We start from the raw sequence: 22,355 nt of genomic DNA, 5'->3' as shown, positions 1-22,355 counted from the left end.
ATTCTATTTCTCGTCCCGAAAAAGGTGTCTTGCGTTGAGGATGTGTGCCTTGCATATATTTCCATCCAGTATGAAAAGAGCATGGGTCCCGAAAATTCTTCAGAAACTAGAGAAATTATCTACGAGAACTCTAGAGAAATTCTCGTACTGATCAATTAGGACATTCAGGGGAACATTATCAGATCGAGCAGATCGCCCAAATGCCGGTGGCTGCGATAATTTCTCTGTTTCTGAAGAATTTTCGGGACCCATGCTCTTTTCATACTGGATCGCGTGTGCCTTACAGAAACTGAAAAGTTCTTCCTATATCAAAATATAGAAAAAAATCTTTTGTTATAAAAAGGTTTTATTTTCTTTGCTGATTATTTTGAACATAAAAAATCATAAATCGTTGCAAAAAAAATAATTTCGTGAAAGTGAACTATTTCCTTTAAGACTATGAAGGGTTATTTTCTTTAATGCACGTTATCGAAAAAGACAAATATTTAGATGCAAAAGTATTTGAAAAATAAATTGTCACCGGTCACCTCCTATATGTTCAGTGCCTCCTATATACATTTGAGAAAAAAGACTGCGTCACAAATGCAACTTCCATCAAGGGTGCTATAATAATTTTAGTAGAAAACTGAGCTAGGAAATGACGTACTTAAAATTGATAATAAAATGCGAGATATTCTCACATTATGAATAACTGAGCATCTTTTGGAACAGAAAGTGCAATGCCAAAAGATTTAAATGAAATCAAAGAACCAGTAAATACCAATTCTCTCTAGGCTGTATGCCTCTCTTTAACCCGGTTTACATAGGGTTTGTTGCAAGCTTATATCTCCGTCCGTGATGTTGCAAAAGATGCTTATGGTGCTTAACAATTTACAAAATGATCCCCTCTAAATATCTGAAGACCACTGCATCGAAATTATCGCCACATTAACGAGCTAGAGCCTCGTCAAATATGCTATGTAAACCGGGTTTTTGTGTTAGACTTCCTTGTCCGCAAGCTGGCTATGCGCGACATCTATAGTGCAGTAGTTTTGAATGTATCCGATAGGTGTCTCGTCATACTCTTCAATTTGCCAATCGGGAAAAAACAAAAGTGGATGTTATTCTTTTCTCACGACCTCCCTTCGACCCCTCTTATCACTATATATAGTATCCTTCTCAAAACCTCAAGCGCTCTCTTCCGGGCTGGACTGGACGGTTATCTGTCACTAACACCTCACCTCCATCCGACGTGGGCAGCTCATCCGACCGGAGCTCATGTGACGTGAGGTAGCGTTATCGTCAGCGCTACTTGTGAGGGGTCCCCCAGGACGGTTAACTAATTCAACCGAATTCAACGCTTGGATCCGGGCATATTGTATTGAGCATATTGCATATAACTGCTTTAGACCATCTTTTCTTGCTAAGACATTAATTAATTAATTAATTTATTTATTTATTTATTTATTTACATCGTGTGCTCATCCCTGAAATCATGGCCTAGGCCATAGCCCGCATAGGGCTATTCTTAACCCACGCCGGGCGGGGAGGGGGGGGGGGTGTTTGAACAACCCCCCCCCTGCGGTTTTTCGCAGATATATCAAAAACGGCGGCGCTCCGCGCCGCCGTCTTTGGCACACCTGTTCGTGCATCTTTTCCGTGCATCTTTTGACCTCAGCTATATTCAGATGAAAATGGCCTCAAATGACACAGGCGACAACTAATTCGAAATCTATGGCCTAAATGGACCATAAAACATGTGTCACGTGACAGACTTATGACATAAGATTTCCGTGACCTATGATGACCTGACCCTGACCTGAAAATCAAAGTACAAGTTTGGTACCCTCAGGGTATCTAAAGCATCTGCTCACGATTGCGTAAACCAAAACTCAGCCTGATCTGACTTGTAAGACGGCAGCCAGAGCTCAAAATGTGAACAAGCCAAATATCGATAATTTTTACTTTGACCTGACCTGTGACGTCATCGGGTCATCGGTGACCTCGAGGTCAATGAAATTAGGTTTCGCTCGACAGTTTTTCCGGGGCTATCAGATGCCGTTTGAATTTTGACGATCGGCCCAGTAGTTTCGGAGTTAGGAGGGGGGGGGGGGCTATGAATAGCCCCCCCCCCCAGTAGGGCGTGTTATACACAGACCCCAGTGGGGCGCGGGTTAACTGTGAAGAACAAAGTTATAAACTTAGCTATAGTCACACTTTTGGAAAGGCAAGGTTTTGCAATGTTGGGCTATTTGACATACGAGTATACGTCATGATAATGACTGAATTTAGATTTGGGGCAAGACGGGCCACTGTGGTCCATCTTACCCTGTGGTGGTCCATTGTACCCTGCATATGGAAAGTTCTTTTCCAAAACATTGACACAAGTTTAAGTAAGCTAATTTTTCAGGAAGGAGTCTTTGTTGCATGTGAGCCATGCATGCAAGTGCTCAGTTAGCATGCATTCATGCCAATTAACAATCAACACACATGTTCCCAGCTTTTAGCTGCACTTCCATCACACCTGAGTAAAGAATAAAGGCTCATTTTGTTATTTTACCATTCTGGGCCTCGTTTCATAAAGCGAGTCCGCAACTTACGCCGGTTTTTGGTCTTGTATTGCAAGTGCATGTGAAGCGATAAAGTTTTTCCCCCTCTCCCTTATGTTCTTGCTTACAAGATAAATAAATTCAACGATTCAAACTATCGTCATCGCCTCACATGCACTTGCAATACAAGACCAAAAACCGACGTAAGTTACGGACTCGCTTTATGAAACGAGGCCCTGGTTACTTTTTCTCACAAGAGCACAGATGAACGGATAGCAGGCACTGCTGGGTGGTCCGTCTAACCCCACGTTTTTTCTTGTCTGAGTTTTTGACATGTCCCTCTTTAAAAGCATCCACCACCTAGATGTCTTTAATTTGAAATTTAGTCTTTACACATATCAACAGAGGAAGGATTGAGCATTCCGAAGACTATAAATAATATGAATTACGAGAGCAGTGTAGCAAGATATGCGGCCTCAAACCTTAGCTGATCCGTCTTACCCCACCTTCCCCTACGTGTTTTGACAACCCCATCCTTATATGTGTCCGAGGTCATGTCAGGTCATATAAGGTCCCCAGCAGTTTTTTGGCAATGACTTTTGACAAACATCGGGTAGAGCGATGAAAACACTTGAACGTATTCGGGTCGACGATACGGATCGACTGATATATGCAGCATGACCTTTTTCGGTCAGGCCATGACCTTGACCTTGGGTCAAATTTTGGAAGAGACTTTTCAAGAACAAATTATAGTTCACTCGACGCGTCTTGACGGGAGGAATACGGTGCTTGGAAAATAAATGTCGTGCCTTTCTTGAGTCAAATGTTAGAAAAACAGTTTTCATAAAAACGGTTATTTTTTCGAGTTCCTCAAAGCATACATGACCCTCAAAGCATACATGTTCAATTTTACTCAAGTTCATGAAGTTAATGACCTGAACGAAAGGCCATATCGCATTGCATTGTTGAACTGTGAGCTTTCAAGATGTTGTCATTGTTTTAGACAGCATCTATCAAAAGTCACTGTCGAAATATATTGGTGACCTTTTATTACCTATAGATGACATCAGTCTTACTTTTCTTCTGAACGCTGCGCTTCCGATGGCTATTCAACGGTGCAACAATACACTGTCTCGTTAATCATGCTCCTGCCGGTCCGATGCACAGTGGGTGGTCTCAGTCCAGCTCAGCGGACCATCTCGGCTGGACAGAGCAGCCTCTCGCTCCAGCCGGCCCGAGAGTTTTTCTGTGTGCGCCGGACCAGCGGCGGCGGCGGCGGCGGCGGCGGCGGGCGCCCCGGGCGGGGAGCGGTGGGCGGCAGCAGCGGCAGCAGCCGTACTCGGCGCCCGGCCGATCCTCAGTTGTGAGCGGACGGGCGCGGCGGCGGTGGGTCGCGGCGGTGCAGACGGCGGGCAGCTATGGCGGTGCGAGTGGCGCTGGTTTTGTGTGCGTGGCTGACGGCGGCCGCGGCTGGAGCCGAGTTACGGGCTACCAGGACGGCTCAGTGCCGCGCTCTATGTTTGGACGAGGTGAGAAGGCTATCCGGGGGAGATTCAACGCTCAGGAACGAGGTGATGAGAGTGCTGCCGGGTTATACAGGATTGAATACCGCTGGCATGCTCTGGCGTGGCACGTTATTACATATATGTAGATTAATTTACCTGGACCCGCTCATATTTTAAGTTCATGAACTAATATAACTTGGTATGCGTGTTTTCTTTCACTGTTAACTTCATGTTATAGGCAGATGCAAACCCATTTATATAGCGCATGCTAAATTTAGTAATCAACATCTTGCAATATTGCATGCACTCTTCAGGATTCAATCCACGAACTGAAACTCGAGACCCAAACAATGCCCGGCTGTGCCTTTGTGCAACGTCTGCAACTGACCATCGAGGGCTCGCATTTCGCAACACCAATCACATACAGCCGCGTGGAACAGTGGCCGAGCGCTATCTGATCGGCATCTGCGTGTTCAGCCGGCGTGTGTTCGCGGCAGGGCGATCGGGATGTGATGGACTGTGGGGACAGTGTTGACAGGGAGGGCACGCAAATCAATGCACTGTGCAAAGAAGTGGGCCGGTTGCAGTATTCCCGAAGCCGGCAGCACGCTGTGAAATGGAAAAATGAGAGTAGTTGCAGAGCAAAGAGTCTTGATGAGAGAAGTTGCAGGGCAAAGAGTCTTGAGAGTATCGGTGTGTAGTTTTTAACTTTTGTTACTGATGCTTTGATTGTTGTCCAACAGCCAATATCGAAAAGTCGGAAAACATTTGAAAGCAATATAAATCAAGCTGTGACTTCGCACTACGTGTTCGCGTATAATCATTAATCATGCGTTCCCGATACTCCGCAAACAAGCCTGTGATTCGCGAAGAGCGACGTGTCTCCTTATCTCCTCAGGAAGATAAGACGAACCAAACTTTTCACCGGAAGAGATTAGCATTTTTCGCAGTTTTTTTTTTAATGAATTCAACAACTTTTTGAAAATGTTCCGTTGAGCTGTCAAACTATTATTTTGCTTTACCAGCAGGAGACTTCTTCTCCAGAGCACCATATCCAAAAACCTCACTCTAACCGTCGCCATTAGTGTAACCTCGCAGCCCACTAAGAGTTGGCTGAGCTCTAAATGGAGAAGACCGACTTTCCTGTCTATTGGATCGGTCCCGCCCAATCCCTCATTGCAGATATTGTTGACGTTGACAGAATGCCAATGTTTTCGAACGCCTTAGCTCAAGTGTCTTTTATTCATAAAGATTATCCACTTTCATGCCCTTGGTTATTGTAATGCCTCATTCGTTTGTCGGTCTCCTCCGCCGCACTCGAAAATGCAGACAGACGGCACACCCGACGCATCTGCTGCTCTAGCGGCGAAGCAGCGCCGTAAATGGCGCACCTGCGGCGTTTATCGGCTCTGCGGTGGCGTTGGAGCGTGCGCGTCTGACCTTGGCTGTTCGTGATTCGACGCTAATGACCGTTCCCGGCCGGCGAGAGCCGCCGGGAGATGGCGAGATACAGACTCCGGGCCGCTCCTGTGGCCGCCGAAACGCTGGACCAGCGCTGCCTTACTACACTCCTCCGGAGTGGCAGCCTCCACCGGCCGGCGCTGGATGTAGGGGTGGCCACCGCTCAGTGCAGCCTCGCGTGGAAACTAGAATGGTGGCTGAGTTGTGGTGAGGATTTCTGGAAGTGGATTATTGGGAATCCACGACTCCACAGTAGACGATTTCGCTATCCTAGCACTTCATGAGTTATATCTTAAGTTAGACTCAAAACCAGTCATCTTTAAACCCCTTATTTTGTGCCTAGTTTCATTGCGCTTCAACTGATATAAGTATTTGCTTTAGAAGTAATCGGGTTTTCTTTGCAACGTGCAAGAGAGCGAGCAATGCCTTTTCCCCATAGGCTTAACACAGGACAGAAGAGGCTTAGCAAAAACATATACAGTGTTGTCTGTGTTATGACTTACTTCTCAACTAGCGTCACCCAGCTAACAGGAAACGTTACTACAACGTTGTCACAACGTCGTGTTTCGGTAAGTTGCGAAATTACGTTTTAATTTCGTTGTAGCAACGTTCTGAACGTTGTGAAGCCATGGTTTGGTCCGAAAGTCGTGGTAAAACGTCGTGACAACGTTTTATTGGTACGTTGCAGCAACCGCGCACTTGCAGCATTATATTTTGATAATGCATGGTGACATAACTATATGGCCATATAATGCATTTTCTTTGACTTTCAATGCGCATATTCAGTTTTCATCGTTAAATTTGACATATTTTAACACTTGGACTGTTCACGTTGTCAGCTGGTGGTCGCCAACACGTTGTTAAAACGGTTTTTCACAACCTTGACATTATAGGTACTGAATAATTAGCGGTGTTTTTACAAGTAAATTCTGATACCTTTCTCTCTCTATCTCTCTCTAATATATATATATATATATATATATATATATATATATATATATATATATATATATATATATATATATATATAACATGTGTAAATTGCAAAGCGTCATTGGCATGTTTTGCAACATCACAGGCGGAGCTAGAGGCTTGCAACTATCCCTATGTAAACGCGGCTGTTATCCACGGCTGCCAGCAAGCCACGCGGGCCGCCACTCAGGCGAACGGTGGCTCGCGCCCTGACCTCGCCTGAGGGGTCGTGACGTCAGTGTCACCGGCCGGCGTTCAGAGCCAGCCGGCCGAGCCGCAGTCTACGCGGCGCGAGCGAGCAGTGAGGGCCGGCGACGGGCGCGGCTGAGATAGCTGGAAGATGAAAGATAGCGCCAGTTGTCTGCGTTTGATGCGATTGTTGCTTTGACTGGTAAGTCAAAGTACCATTTACGAGTAGCATTTGCAAGATTGCGCCTTGTAATATCGTGCGGTCTAGGCTATAGTTCATTGTAGCTCTAGCCTCTAAGGTGTTGACATATTTGATCTAGCCTGTCGCACTGTTACGGAAAGTGGTGCAGGTATTTTTTGTGATTTTTTCATGAATTGAATGTCTGATTTTCCCTCATGTCTTCCCGCAGACGTCCTGCAACTCGTCAGCGCGCCTTGTGGCGGGCCTACTGTCGGCAATGTGGCTGTCTGTCCGGTGGCTGTCCGGAAGCTGCGACCGGAACGGGGGGTGCGCAAACCGTCTAGTCAGGCACTGCCAGCTGCCTAGGGACATCGAGGCCTCAAATGAGCCGGTGCCTAACGGTCCGCCGAGTGATCCTCCCAGCGAGGGTTAGTGAAGAAGTGAACTTCTTCACTAGTGAAGAAGTTCAGAAGTGAACACCAGTTCTGGCGTGCTAGCGGCTAGCGCCAGAGCCGGTAGAACCCAATTCCGTCCCACGCCCCCATGAATGAATGAACGCCCCCGCCGTTTTTTTTTTGTCAATTGACCTGTATGATGTATTGAAATATACACTTCTTACATGCCTTTTTTTTACAAGTCTAGAGAACGGGAAGAGAGCGTCGGAAACACATTCTGAGTATGTTGCGAACACGTTGAGAGGGCGTTGCGAAAATGTTTAGGACGTTTACTCAGGGTCGCAGGGACGGCAATACGAAGTAGCGACAACGTGGTGCGCACGTGATAAAAACGTCGCAGAGACGTTGCCAAAGCGTTCTATACTCCTTGTAGTCACGTTGCGGAAACGTGGTGACAACGTTCCAGAAACACTGTTGGTACGTTACAGAAAACATTTCATAACGTTGGCGGGACGTTGTAAGAACAGTTTTGGGACGTCACGGCCACGTTACAGAAACGTTGTGATGACATTCAAATGCATGGTCGGATGACGTTGTCACGCCGTTGTCTGGAGTCTACAAAATTACGTTGTCACAACGATAAATCGGGACGTTGTGGTAACCATTTGACAACGTTTAAACGACGTTGTAACAACGGCAAATTGTTAGCTGGGCAGTTACGGATGAACCACTTGATCGCAAACCACGTGAGCTGGTTTTGCAAAGAAAACATTGTTGCAGAGGCGCTTTCAGGCTGGTCTGTTTGGGGGAAAATAGTACCAATAGACTACCACATTTCAGGAGATCGCAAATTATCGTGTTTTAGGAAGAAGGTAATTATCGGTGAAATGGAAATGGTTTAGCGTTGAAATTGCATGTAAGCAAAGCTAAGATGCAATTGCAAAGCAAAAAAGAGGAGACCATGACTTGCGAAAAATTGTGGTTGCTTGAACGTTCCGATCACATGTTCAACAAATAAATAGCTTTAGCTAGTGTCGTGTCTACCTACAACGTAACGCTTATGTTTGGTGGTTGGGATTCAAAGTTGCGAAATGAATTTACGCTAACAAAGTTAAAGGAAGGAGTAGGAATTTCGCTTTCCGTTTGGCCTCTAAATGAGTTAGAACTTCGGTGCAACGTGGGCATGCTGCTCTCCCCGAACGGAAGCCATTTCTATACCTACCCGATTGTAAGTTTTTTTAGGTCAGAGTTCCCAGGTCACGGAAATGGTCGAAGGAGGTCAAATTACATACCATTCGATTCGGCAGATCTTCCTGAGTTCATTGGTGGCTTGCCTGAATCGCTAGCTCAATTTGATGGGGAGTTATGGACCAAAAACTATAATGACCAGATCATAGTGACGTCATAAATGACGTCACGCAAGTTCAATAATGCAAAAGTAAAGCATCGGACCTTGCAAAAGTAAAGCTTGAACTAGTTTGATATCGTTCCCGGCGCCAAAATAGCAGTGTTCATTTTACAACATTAACTCACAATGGTGAGACGTCATGTGATCGACCTGACCTCATGTGACCTTTAGGGAAAATCCGAGACATACAAACTGTGAATCCTCTGGAGGATACTAGGTTCTGTAAGTTTCATCTCCATGTGAAAGCTGCTCTGGCATTGAGGGCTTTGCGAAGTTGCGACATCTGAGGATCGTGCAGAGGTTCACTTATGACGTCATTGGTCCGTTAACTGACCTGACCTAAAAATGTAGTTGGTGTCACAAGATTCGACTTGAATCAAAGGTCAGGTATGCCAAGTTTCAGTTTTCTATCGCTGGCGAGTTCGGAGCTGTCGCGAACAGAATCTTCGGTTGGGCGGCGGTACTTCGCCCCTCCCCTCGGCCCTGTCCCCACCTTATACGGTAAGGGTTGAGCAAAACGTCCATAACTCCGTGAATCGCAAAAAGTGGCAGCCGATTTTTGCAGGATATTGAGACCAAACACCAGGCTACTATGTAATGGTATTTTTGTTACCGAATCTCCTGGATGGTAAACGATGCGCATTGCCAAACATGGTTAACAGTATTGATCTGATGCAGTTAAAAGGTGTGCTGCGAAAAATTATTAAAAATATAGATAAGTTTCAAAAGTAAAATTTGTGTGATGCATACTGCTTACAAGGAATGTGGCTTCAAATGAAATTACGGTTTTCAAGATAATTAACTTTTGTCTTGATTTACAGCCCTCCTCATTGTAACTAGGGTCAAATCACGACCCGGTACCGTAGCTCAGCTTCTCCAACAAGTTCGTGTTTGGACGTTTGTGGTTTTAATGTGTGTGGTTTGGTGTAAAAAAGAGTGTCACATTTCAGATGCTGGGATATTTAGCTACAAAATACGCCAGTATTTATTCATATTTCCCATCATTTTTTGGGGGGCCCCTGAAGCGCTAGAATGCATGGATCGCCTACAGTGCACTCGCGGGTAAAAGTCTGACCAGCGTGTGACGCTTTTAGTTGGCTCTAGGTTCTCACCGCATTCTACGAAAATGGCAGCGTTTGACGCCAGTGAGTTTGATTCCGTGGGTCTGTGGCTGCCCGTCTTGACCTCACCGACATCCCTGGTGCTGCGCACTGCGCGACGGCGTCTCTGCACCGCGAGCTGGCCCGTCCCGGCAGTAAAGCGCCGCCCAGTGACGGGCCATACGTCAAAGGCAATAAAATCGTGCAGCGGCGGCGCGCGCGGTCTGCCCGGACGGGCCGGGCGCCCCGCCTACCGACCCGGCCGGCCATCGAATCAAATCACATCCGTACACTGGTACCGAGCCGACACAGAGAGCGATAACCCCATCTTCGGGCACTGGGCTGGATCGATGCATTGGAAATAACCTACGCTACAGACTTGACTGTTGCATAGGTACAGCGGATGCAGGCCTTGGATGCAGCATTTTTGCATAAAACAGCACTTCCTGAGAATCAATATGTTGCATAACGCCACAGGAATGTTTCATAGAGACTGCGATACTGCATACATTTGTGACCTCGCGGCAACCAAGAGTGGCGGATTTTCTTTCATGCTAGTCCACCGAAGCACCCGGTGGACTAGCATCCTCATCTATCTTTGATTTTCGACTGCAAGCACGCACTATATCACTAGCAAGAACTGAGAATGAAATTATATTCGTAAATGCAGCACGACTAACAGTCATGGTTCCGCCTGCTGCTCTGCATTCGATATGCCGATTCTGGCGACTGCCGCACAAAACACTAGTACCGGAGACTGCAAAGCTACACAGAACACTAACCAGCGACTGGCGACTGCAGTTATGAACATAACACTAACCCAGTCTTTGTCATAGGTATGTAGTGCTACAGGGTGTTCCCAAAGTTTTGCAACAACCATCTTCCACGATAACACCTTTACCAATATACACATCTCCCTCCCTCCCTTCCTCCCACCCCCCCCCTCTCTCTCTCTCTCTCTCTCTCTCTCTCTCTCTCCTCTGTCAAGGACCGCAGCCTGCGTCCCTGCCACCCGCCGCGCCTTCCGTGACCACCGGCCTCCTGCTAACTCCAGTGCCGGGCGGTCAAACCTCCCACCACCCGCGGGTCTCCCCTCTCCACAATGACCTGACATCCCCCGAACACGGGCGTTACACGTCTCTCGGCGGCCGCCACCGGCGCAACATCGCAGCCGAGATCCTATCGCGCTTCTCCCGAGCGGCATTTTACGGCGTCCTCCGGCGGCGGCGGCCAACGCGGCGCTCCGCTGCGCCGTTAACGTCACCGGAGCTCATCCGCGCCACAAAGGTCACCGTGGCGCGGCGCTGCGCCGCTTTACGAGCGTCCACTGACGGCCGCGTCACTGTCTGTTTCAGTATGGCGCCGACACGAGGACGACGCACGGCGAGTGCTTCCAGAGCGCCGGCTGCCTCACGGTAAGGAGAAAAGTCGTAAACGCCAGCATGTCCGGAGGGTCAGGGGAGTGCGTGATGTCACAGGGGGTTTGTGTCTAGCCGCCGACGTCAACCGCACTAATCCTGATATATTCTCGAGCGATCTTATTTCTTTCAGTGATAGAAGCTGGAATAGTCGCTTCATTTTCTACCCGGTATCCTACAATAAATCAATGTCCGTTTTTTGCTCCTCTGTTTTTATCAGCGTAATTGCCTTCACCCCTTTCACGAAACCATGGCTTATAGGCCTATCTGGTGTCTCTGAAACACGAGTTTTTACATCGGCGTCTATTCGGGAGCCGGCCAGCCGCGGGCAGACTCGATTTGTCTCTGTCCCCACAGCGCGGCTAATTTCATTCGACGCTGATGGCCTGTAAAATGAGATTTCCGCGGGAAGGTTGGCCCATCAGCGTCAGACCACCGCCGCAGCGCCGTTTCTGGAGATAGGAAATGGCCCGAACTCGAGGAGCTGGGCTATTAGCGGCTGTGGCTGGGGGTATGGCTAGAGGCATTGTTCGTCTCAGCGGCCGGCGCGGCGCAGTGGCCAGTGGCCACTCTCTGTCTGCCTCAGTGGCTGGCGCGGCGCAGTGGCCATTCGATGCCTACCTCGGTGGCTGCAGTGGCGCAGCTATCGTATCGCTTGCCTCAGAAGGAGCACAGAGGCTGCAGGGCGACACGGCGGCCACCGCTGCTCCGCCGTCTTCTGATCGTCGCGATGGGCCGGGCTGTCGGCACCGGCAAACGACGCCGTTCGTCAGGGGAGGGGAAGGGGGAAGCTCGACAGGATTGTAACCGGAGTCGGTGGAGGGAGCGGGAGGACGCTATCAGGCCGGGCCCGGCCTCTGATACTAGAACCGTGCTGAGATGTGAATTGTGAACGCTAGGCTCAGCAAAGATAGTGGTGACGATGACGTGAACATCCGAATGAACAGATGTGCCCAGATCGATGGATTAAACCCAGATCATTCAAATATTTATACTTTGTCGCTAGACTAGCACTGCTATTAAGACCACTATCTGCAATAATAAATTTAGCGGCATACTCCACGAATCAGTTTCATTTCAAGCATCGAATATTCGTGATTCCTATTGCTATAATAACTAGAAAGGATGAATCTTTTGGTTTACTTCAGTCCTTTTTATCCTTCCCACTTTTAGGTTGAGAGATCGTAAGAACTTGGGCAGTGCGCCGACTGCGTCCACCTCTGAAAGGCTATTTCACAACGCCTTCTCCGCCGACTATTCATCATAACACCGGGCGACTTAGGGCCACTGATGATAGCCTATAGCCTAATTACCTCATTACCATCAGCCTGGCCATGGGGAGTGGGCGTACCCCGCCGGCCGCCGGCGGCTGCGGGCGTCTCACCGGCGCTGCACTGTGGGCACGGCTGCCGAGACGGGGTGTCATTACTTCCCTCGGTGCATCTCCCTAAACCCGGGAAATGAGGCATACTGATGAGCGGCGCCGGCACTGCACCCCGGAGGCAGCGCACGCCGGCCGGCGGGCAGGCTGCGCCCGGCGCGGGCAGGGCAGTCTGCCGGCCGGCCGGCGCCTAGCCCGGCCCGTTTCAATACCGCCCCCGGCCACCGGCGGCGTAAGGGTCAGTATCGCGTGCTGAGCCGGCGGCGGATCGGTCCTAGTGTGCGCGGCGGTAATGAAGGAGGCCCCGACCACGGAGTGCCGTGGCCGCCCGGTCGTCAGACAATGCCTGCAGCTTCTCGCTGTTTGGTGGATATTAGGCAGGAGTAAGTGCGTCCATATAACACCGCCCCCGGACGGGTTGGGGTAGGGACGGCGGCCGACGACCGCGCTAGAGCTCACTGCCGGACCTGACAACTATCTGTTCGCCGGAAAATGAGGGTCTTGTGTATTATTTATGTCACTCTGATAACTGTGGATGGTCGGTGTTTGTGTACGACGACATGGCCAGAAATTACGACTGGAGAAGGCCCTGTGATGACTATGTAATCTGACGACTACACGGTCTTTGTCCTCATGTGCAGTCCGTGATAGCGTCGCCGAGTGAAGGCGACAAACGCCATGACGGCACCCCGGACGGCCGCCTTTGTGTGATACCATCAGTTCCCAGGACAGAGCGTGTGTATGGCCGGCAACGGGACGACGATCTTCGGATGCCCAGGACTCTGAATCAGTCCAACTTCTCGTGACTGTCTGATTACTGTGACCGATGGTTCCCGCTATCTCTCTAAGAGAATTAAGATAAAATTAGATTCACAACTAGGGTGCACAGTGTGCAAATGATGCAAACGATGAGCTCTATTCATGCAACATGCAAATGAATAGGCCGGGTACGACTTTTCTATGATGACATTACCGACTATCCGAGCAGACAGCAGCGCGTGAGTTAGGAGATTGAGCCCCCAAGGTGAAGCTCATTTAGCCTTAACCAACCGGCCATTTCGAAATTAATAGCGCAGTCGGAGGGGCGATCACGATAATTAAACAGCTCGTGGGCTGCAGATGGTCATCTGGCCAATAAACAGCGCTGCAGTCTCGGTCAGCGGGGCTCGTTGTTCGTACTGTGTTACCTGACTGACCGTCCACCGCACCCGATCTGCCCGCAGTGCTGGGAGAAGTGCGGATCTTTGAACCCAGAGGATGGCGAGGACACCTGGACTCCCTGCCACCTGCTACCGGACTGTGTGAGTACCGAGTACAGAGTACAGAGTACCGAGTACCGAGTACCGAGTGCCGACCACTGCATACCAGTCGTAGCACTTAGTACCGAGCCATTCCGATCAATTACGACCGTATAAAATGTAGCTACGGAGACTGATACGTCGATTAAAAAATATTGGAGCTAATAGCAGCTCATCCTTCTTCTAAGACCAGTAATGCAGTATGAGTGAGCGTTGTGGAGCTAAAAGACACTACGTTTCCGGCTATGGCAGCGAGTAAGAGCACTTACAATGCGTAATGCACGCGCTGTGCAGAAACATCCTAGAGCCGCTCGATGGGTCGCAGGTGCGGGCGGGCGCGCCCGTATACTCGTATAAGCACAGATAAGTCCACAGATGCATCATGCGAAGTTCACTCCAGCGAAGCTGATCGGATTATCGCATAGGATCTGACAGCCTGCCTGGGCGCAGATCAGTGTCCTTTGCACATGGATTTGAGCCGGTCTTCTCTGAAGCAGGCACTATAAGCTGCACGTCTTATTTGAAAACTATAGCGTCTTAGTATGAGGGTCTCAGGTCTAAAATGCGTATAGACTAATACGACAAGCCGACCGGTAAACGCAATGCTTTGGTTCTGCAACTGACATTTCTGCAGGAGATCTATAACTCTAACCGCGTGCACTAATTCCAGGATGATGCTGGCTGTCGGCTGGCCTGCCAGTTCCACTCCCTGCCGCGGGCGGCGCCACCGGCGCTGCCGGCGTGCCGCCCTGATCTGGAGCTGAGCCGTGACGGCGCCGAGGCCCGCTGGTCGCTCTCCGAGTCCGAGTGCGACCGGCCGCGCTCCGGGGTGGTGTTTCTCCTGCTGGCCGGCGCCAGAGACGGCTGGCAGGAGCTCGTACAGGTGAGCGGCGCTCGCCGGACTCCCGGTTAGGTCACCAGCCTCCAGGCGCCACTCGGACCCTCTCTGACGGCCACCGCAAGGGTGAATGGGATGGTCGAGTGCCTCCGAGTCATTGTTCTGCCAGGCCATGAGCACAGCTGGATGGGACTGATGATGGTGGCAATTTAGCGCCTGTTTATCGGCAGATTAAATGTCCCGGGCTTAATTGGTAGTCGATTGGTGAGGTGATTTACAACCCGAACGGAGCGGCCAGGCACTTTTCCTGTCGGGATTGCATCACATGATCGACCCTCCGGGTGTATGTCGAAAATGGGCTTCTGGTCCTGATATTGCTTCGAATTGGCCTCACGTCACCGTCATCGCAACTTTGCCCCCAGCTACCGAGCCCTTGTTGCAGCCATGAGCCGCACTTGAGGAGACTGCCCTCTTGCTCTGCCTCACGGTAGCCCCTCTGTCCTTCTCTCGGCAGACACCCGCTGAGAGCGTGCTTCTGGTGAACGTCGGTCTCGACACGCCGCTCCGTTTGCTGGCCGTCGGTCGCGACGGGCCGCTGGCTGTCGCCGAACTGCAGTCCGATGACGCGACGGCGGCGGATGGTCGACAGAGTCACGAAAGGAAGGTAGGTGGCAGCGCCGAGCGAGTGGTATTTCGCAGTCGCACAGGTAATTCCTCGATACCAGTACCCAAATGACAGTGAGTAGCTGCTGCTTGCAATCGATAGTTGTATCTTTCGAAGCTTTCAGTCTTTACTGATTTTTTAGTCTTGCAACTTTGTATTTTCGGAATATAACTACCTTGGTCGTCAATTATCAAAAGTCAAAACAATCGCTGAAACAACATGTAAGTATCGATGTCTTCATCAGTGAGCAGCGCCTGCAGGCACCTTGCTCGAAACATGTCGCAACGTCTTCACTGCAGAACGCGCTGCGTCCTTATATCCCAGCTATATAATATTGACGACCAGTCTCGGTCGGTGTCAGTCGCCCTATTATATCGGATGACAGGCAGCAGCTGCCGCTTTACTGCCGATGAATCAGCTCTGTTCTGTCTCCGCTGATCACTTCACGGCGACCCGTCCACCGCAGACAATGAGCCGACTCCCCGCTAAGACTCGGATTAGACGATCGGGCCTCATCCTACCGGACATACCCATCCGTTGGGATTAGAGTACATCTTCGTCAGGCTGCTCGGCCTGCGTCCCTGGATTGTTCTGCCACTGTGACCCGGGTGCCCGCGCTAGGTGACCGATGCGACTTTGACATTGTGCTTCGCCGGCAAGGTCTTGTCATGGTGCATTGAAGTCGGCATTGTGTTCAATAGCTTGTTCAATAGCGGACGCTTCATGCAGCGAATGCCAAGAAGCGTCCGGCACTTTGAATCTCTAAAGAAATACAGCACTCTGACTTCAGAGCCTTCTTCTAATGATCTGATATCGACACCGCGGACAGTAGGAACTACCTCTCGACGTAAGCGTAAACCATCCCCCATACCGTACCGCCCTATGAGTTACGCAACCGCCCCCTCCCAGCCCCCTCAGCCTCCCTCTGACTCCCTCCGCTCCCCTCAGCCCCCCCTCGAACCGGTGTCTGACTTCTTCCTCTCAATCAGCCTTCTTCCCTCAGCCTCCCTTGGCCCCCTCTGACCCCCTTCCCTCCCTCCCCTCCCTCCCTCAGCCCCCGTCGGACGGCGTATGGCTGCTGGAGACGGTCTCTGTGGAGCGCGACTCGTCCTCCATGGTGCTGGTCCAGGTGGGCTGGCAGCGGCAGCGGTCCGCCGGCGCCGCCCCACCCCAGTACCTGGTCACCTGGGAGCTGAGCGGCGGGGGCATCAAGGGTCACCTCTACACCGATATCAACTCGGTGACGCTCAGCCTGTGGCCCGAGTCGGTCTACAACATACAGGTGAGGACTGAGGAGGTGTCTGGGAATGCTTTATGAAAGAATTGTGTAAACGAGAGCGTAAGTCGGACGTGGGTGTAGATTGCAGATAGTTTAGGGGAGAGTGGGGTAATTTGGCCGGTGGTGTAAATTGGCCGCCCCCACCTGTACGAAAGCTGATAAAAGTGAATGAAATAACTTTAGTCTCTATTCATTTGTCATCGGCAGAACTAACTCGAGAACAAATGTTAAAACTTTCCCCCTCTTAGTTTTATTCAAAACTAATAAAAGGTGAATTTCGTTAGAAAATGATAACTTTTACTTCCGTTTAAAAATTTGTATAACATGCAGTATTTGGGCTGTTAACCCGCGCCCCAGTGGCGGTCTCAGCCAACTTCGCCCTAGTGGGGGGGGGGGGGGCATATGTTATCACCCACCTCTAACTCAAAAACTAAGAGGACTAGAAAGACGCGGTAAAAAGCAGTCGATAGCTCTTAATGCGTACATTTGAAAGTATTTCAGTCATTTTTCATCTTGGAGCAATATTGGGGTCACTGGAGGTCATCAAAGGTCAAAATTTGCCAAATGTCAATATATTTTCAGAAAACATGCTTTTATCTCAGGAACTATGATAGCTAGAAAAACGCATGGAAAAGCAATCCATAGCTTTTGAGCTCTTCTTTCGATAAGGTCATTATCAAAATTGACCTCAGGTCAACGGTTTAGCCTGCAAAGGGCAAAAACTCCAAAAATAGCTGTTTTTTTCGCAAAGTGTTTTTCGACAATAACTTTTGACTAGAAAAAGCCACGACATTTCTATTGCCAGAATCGTGTTCCTCTCGACGAGACGCGTCGAATGAACTATAATTTGACCTTGAAAGGTCAACTTGAAAATTTGACCTCAGGTCAAGGTCATGACCTGACCGGAAAAGGTCATGTTGCATATCATTCGATGCGTCTCAACAAGACAAACACAATGAAGCCATCCCCAGCGTTCTATCTCTTTCCAATCGCGAGTTATTGGCAAAAATCTGTTTGTAGCCTCAAATGACCTCGGATGACCTTTCTAGAGGCTATCAGTAAAAATGACACCTTGGTCATCACGGATGGTTCAAATCATTGTGATTCTGAAATATTTGGACTGTTCCTATGCGTACACACGGATCTAGAGGCATTTTCATTTTTCTCCATTGACTTATAATGGTAAGGTCACGCCACTGACCTGACCTTAGGTCACGGATATAAAAAATCCGAGATATACAAATTGTAGGCGCCCATAACATCATGCAATCCACCAAGTTTAAAACCTTACTGACAAACACTGCAGGCTGGACATGATTGCAAACTTTTTTTTTAGGCCTGGTCAGTTAACTTCACCTGGTGACCTGACCTGACATAACCTGGGGTCAAAAATTTAACACATTGTCCAAAATTGATGTACAAAAAGCTATGCCAAGCGGCGCGGCGCTACGCGTCGCGGTTTTTTATTTATATGCAAAAAACGCGACAGGGTGGTAACATATGCCCCCCCCCCCTCTGGGGCGAAGGTTAACGGATTCCAACATTATAGCTCCATTTTTGAGGGTGCTCAGCGGTTCCAAGAGCAATTTCATCTAGTTTTGTACAGCCATGACGACTTTAAAGACAAAAATTTTCAGAATGGCAATGTGGGGTTATTTGGCCGGGACTAGCGGGGCAACTTGGCCGGTGCGCTCAGAGTCACTATGCTGGGACGGCCGAGTTGTCATGGTCAATTATACCATAAAGGACATAATTCATGACCAACTTTGACTACCTTGATGCCATATTTCCTATTGGACAGCTGTAAGGGCATGTGACGTCATCAAAGGTTACCTAACGCTTTTTTGCTAATAAATACTTACAGAAAAAAAAGATACAGCCGCGCAAATGGTCTCATTGTGTTCAGCTCGTCAAGGCGCATCGAATGATATACATGATGACCTTGGACTCACGTAACCTTGAGGTCAAGCGACCTGAGGTAGCGTGACCTGAAGCCAACCTTTGACCTTGACCTCTCGAGGTCAACACATACATGTGTCGATGCGGAATGACGAGAGAATTACGATGGTACTTTTAGTTTTGGCCTAGCTTGATTACTTCAAAAGCTATTCGTAAAAAACTGTCATCGCATCTAAAGCCGCTATTTTGACTATTTTCGACCCCTGTGACGGCTGAGTCAACCTCCAAAATGCTTCAAATGCGTCGTAGGACACACGTCATTGCTGAATGTGAAGCTGACTCGCCTATAACAAAAATCAGGGCCTCAAACTAACACCGGCCAAATTGCCCCACACCCCCGGCCAAATAACCCTGCTAGTGGGGCAATTTGGCCGCTTTGCAGACCTTTGTAATACGTCACAGTTTCAATATAAGTAGTTAATCTATCATTTCAAGTTTACTGTCCAAGAAAGTAAAATGTATGCCACACCTGTCAGCGTTGAGAAAATGCAGAAATGTGTTGTCGATTTTTAGTTACATCGTTTTCTAAAAAAAAAAAAACGGCCAAATTACCCCACTCTCCCCTATTTACACAAGTAAGGCAGTAGTACCGTCACGTAGCTGGTTTATCGATGCAGAGATTGGGGATAGTGTGTTGAAGGTGTATTTATATGCGAATGGGATCGCTTTAGTTCTCAATCTGTTTATCGACATAGAAGAACATACGCTGATGTTCTCCAGTAGATCAAGATTAGATCCATAACTTGTCTGTTTACTCTCTAATGTAGGGGTATGACGCTTCGGTTCAGTTAACATCTGATAATGCGCCGAACATCCCTTATCCAGTAGTGAATGAGCCAGAGTGACGTGCTAAACATGATTCGGGCCCGTGAGCTATTTGCAATTATGCATCGTTTAGTTGCCCAACTGGACATGCTTGACAGCTTAAATATAGCCTGACAAGCATGCTCTATATTGCTGTCGCTTTCATCGTGAGGTCAAGGTTGAGTCAGCTGGAAGGGGAGGCACTATCGGGGTGTTATCTGGTCGGTACGTTTTAGACACAGTCGCTGCAGGCGTGCAAGACTCGCAGGTGACCATAAATTAGCCGGAGGTCGCAGCTGTGAGCTGATCTATGGTCTCGCGACGTAATAGTGGATAGCATACTATAGTGCAGTGTCGTGGAAAAGGGTCAGGTCTGTCTAGTAACCTGCAGTTAATGCTTAGCTGATATGGAATTCCATATCTGCCGCCGTCTTCTCCCTTTCATTTCGCTCTTTCGTCTCGGCTCCCTCTTTTTCTTATCCATCTGTATTTTTGTCTGTCACACTCAAGCTACCTCATCATCCCTTTATGTATTCCTCCTCTCTCCAACCATCCCTCTCTCAGTCCTTCACTGCTCCGCGACTCTCTCTCTCTCTCCCCTCTCTCTCTCTCTCCCTCTCTCTCTCTCCCTCTCTCCCTCTCCCTCTCCCTCTCCCCCTCTCTCCCTCTCTCCCTCTCTCTTTCTCTCCCTCTCTCTCCCTCTCTCCCTCTCTCCCTCTCTCTCTCTCCCTCTCTCCCTCTCTCCCTCTCTCCCTCTCTCCCTCTCTCCCTCTCTCCCTCTCTCTCTCTCCCCCTCTCTCTCTTTCTCTCTCTCTCTCTCTCTCTCTCTCTCTTCTCTCTCTCTGACCTCTGTCTACATCGGAACGGTGTAACTGTAGACTCACATCATGTCGACAGCGCAGAACCAGCGCGGGTCTCTCGTGCTCCAGCCGCCGCCTGGAGCCGCCGCCCTGGTCTGCGATGTATTCACATCGGATACGCGGCACTGAGGTGCCCGCCCGATCGGACATCGTTCTAACTCATCGTAATTGACGTTATTATACTCGGCCGCGAAGATGACGCAACATGGCCGATAAATTTGCCGGCAGTGTAGTTCGGCGTCATGATTTACGTCAGTTCGGAGCCGGGCGGACACTTAACGATGGCACTTAGTGCTAGGAATGGTCATCTGGTGCAGGCCTGTATCAAATTTGGCTCATAAATAGACGGTAAATATTGACGGGCAGCCTAGGAAAGGGCTGTGTTTGGCAGCCACTCAACCAGAGCCGAATAGTTCCGCTCCCGGCCGCCAGTGGCGCTGCTGTGCGGACCCCGGTGCTCGCTGACCTGAGTGCTCGTCTGGCCAACAGGTGGAGCTGCTGTCGGTGACCTCGGAGCGTTCTGTGCCTCTGGTGATCAGCACGTACCGCTCGGCGGTGCCGACTGAGCAGAGGGCGCTGCCGCTGGTCCACCAGGCAGCCCTGGCGCTGCTCGCTGCTCTCCTGCTCGGCGCGGTGGCCGTGGCGGTGGTCCTGGCGGCGCGCCGGTGCCGCTGGGGTCATCTGCAGGGGGAGGGGACCGTCCCGGTCCGTCCGGTGTTCATACTGCGCTCAGCCGGTCGTCAGAAGAGGGTGCCGTCGCCCTTGCGGAGCGTGCTGGTTGAGTCGTGGAGCCCGCCGGCGCCGGTACATCGCGAGGTGCCCGGCAGCTGAGGGTGCGGGGAGGTCGGTCGCAGCTCTCAGCTCTCACCTCTCAGCTGCCAGTGAAGAGTGGGGTGTGTTTGAGTGTGACGCTGTGTCACTCGACACGGTGCTATGTCCGTATTTTCGTGGCCATGATTGCTGGTAGATGATGTAGCGCGGGATCGAATCATTTCGCTTGTGTGTTCCGTTTTACGTGTGTTGTGTTTCTAATCTTGATCGAATGTGTGCCAATGCCATGTGTGCACTGAATCTGCTGTGGCAGACCTCTGCACAAAGTAACATAAGTCAATTGTGACGATCATCTGTGATATGTAAATATAAACTGCTTGTGTTCAGTGTCTAATGTCCGTGATGCTTCTTCTCGACATAGTTACTTATCTTGTTCGTTGACTTACCATTTCGTATTATTCCAACCCTATGCAGGATGTCAGTTTTTTTTTTTGTTTCGAATAGAATGACATCCGACTTTCTTCGCCTGGATAGGAATTCAGCCTTCTTTCTGCTGGATTTTGATGCTTGACTTACCTCAAACGTAGTGTTTCAGTTTATGTTTTGTGTTTTGACGACATGCATGTAAGTACCTGCTTTGTATAATATATATGCGGGGTTCGTAAGAAATCCGATGAAAGTTTTACTGTAGTTTTGATTTTATGAGCAGCTACGTGTCTAACACAATTGAGTGTAGCAGTCATATATTACCTTATAATAAAACTGCCATCACAAGAATGCACTGATTCAAATATACACGGAAACTGCCACGCCGCATTAACCCTCGCCCGCACATGGGGGGGGGGGGGGTGGTTGCCACTCTCCCCAGGTAGTCTTTCTGCTCTGCACTCAACATTTTTAGAGCTAGAAGGCTGATTTTTCGTATAGCTGCTCCTGTATCCTTTCTTGATGTCCACTGAAAATTTCAAGTTTCTGTGGTTTTTGGTTCCGGAGATATGACCTTGTTTTTCAGGTCATGTCATGACCCAAATGGCCAATTCTCAACATCTTGCGTTGGCTATGGGCCTTGTGAGCTTTTGACACCTTGATTTCGGCCTTTTTTGCCAGTCTTACCTCCCACCTATCATGGAACACGTTGTTCGACGATGTTCAGATGTCAAGGTCAGGGTCGAGGTCAACCTAGGTCATCTAAGATAATTGCGTTTTAGGCAAGCGGAATTTACTTTTTGTGAAGTTTTTTGACTACATTTTTGATAAAAGCTTCTCAGATCATGATTTCATGTAATATGGACACATAAACAATCGGTGCACACATCAGTATACACACAGACACACACAGACATA

The 22,355-nt window shown here is 49.3% G+C and overlaps 1 protein-coding gene across 2 annotated transcripts in view; it reads left to right on the top strand.

Annotated features, from left to right (window-relative positions):
- Nucleotides 1–3,902: 3,902 nt before the first annotated feature.
- The window catches only part of LOC122363258, a 42,694-nt gene continuing 24,241 nt past the window's right edge, over nucleotides 3,903–22,355 (top strand). Inside the window, exons 1-7 of one of the 2 annotated variants that reach the window (XR_006253334.1) lie at nucleotides 3,903–4,057; nucleotides 11,095–11,154; nucleotides 13,762–13,839; nucleotides 14,507–14,719; nucleotides 15,189–15,338; nucleotides 16,393–16,620; nucleotides 20,730–21,618. Coding sequence is in view for 1 of the 2 variants with exons in the window: in XM_043332306.1 (XP_043188241.1) it covers nucleotides 3,947–4,057; nucleotides 11,095–11,154; nucleotides 13,762–13,839; nucleotides 14,507–14,719; nucleotides 15,189–15,338; nucleotides 16,393–16,620; nucleotides 20,730–21,071 (1,182 nt within the window). In the remaining variant the exon portion in view is untranslated. Of the gene's footprint in view, nucleotides 4,058–11,094; nucleotides 11,155–13,761; nucleotides 13,840–14,506; nucleotides 14,720–15,188; nucleotides 15,339–16,392; nucleotides 16,621–20,729; nucleotides 21,781–22,355 lie in introns of those variants that run through there. The other variant, XM_043332306.1, reaches the window with a different exon arrangement.

This window comes from Amphibalanus amphitrite, unplaced genomic scaffold, assembly GCF_019059575.1.
Source record: "Amphibalanus amphitrite isolate SeventyFive unplaced genomic scaffold, NRLGWU_Aamphi_draft 000611F_arrow, whole genome shotgun sequence".
Lineage (NCBI taxonomy): Eukaryota > Metazoa > Arthropoda > Thecostraca > Balanomorpha > Balanidae > Amphibalanus > Amphibalanus amphitrite.
The sequence above is the reverse complement of the archived record's forward strand: the minus strand, read 5'-3'. Positions and strand labels throughout refer to the sequence as shown.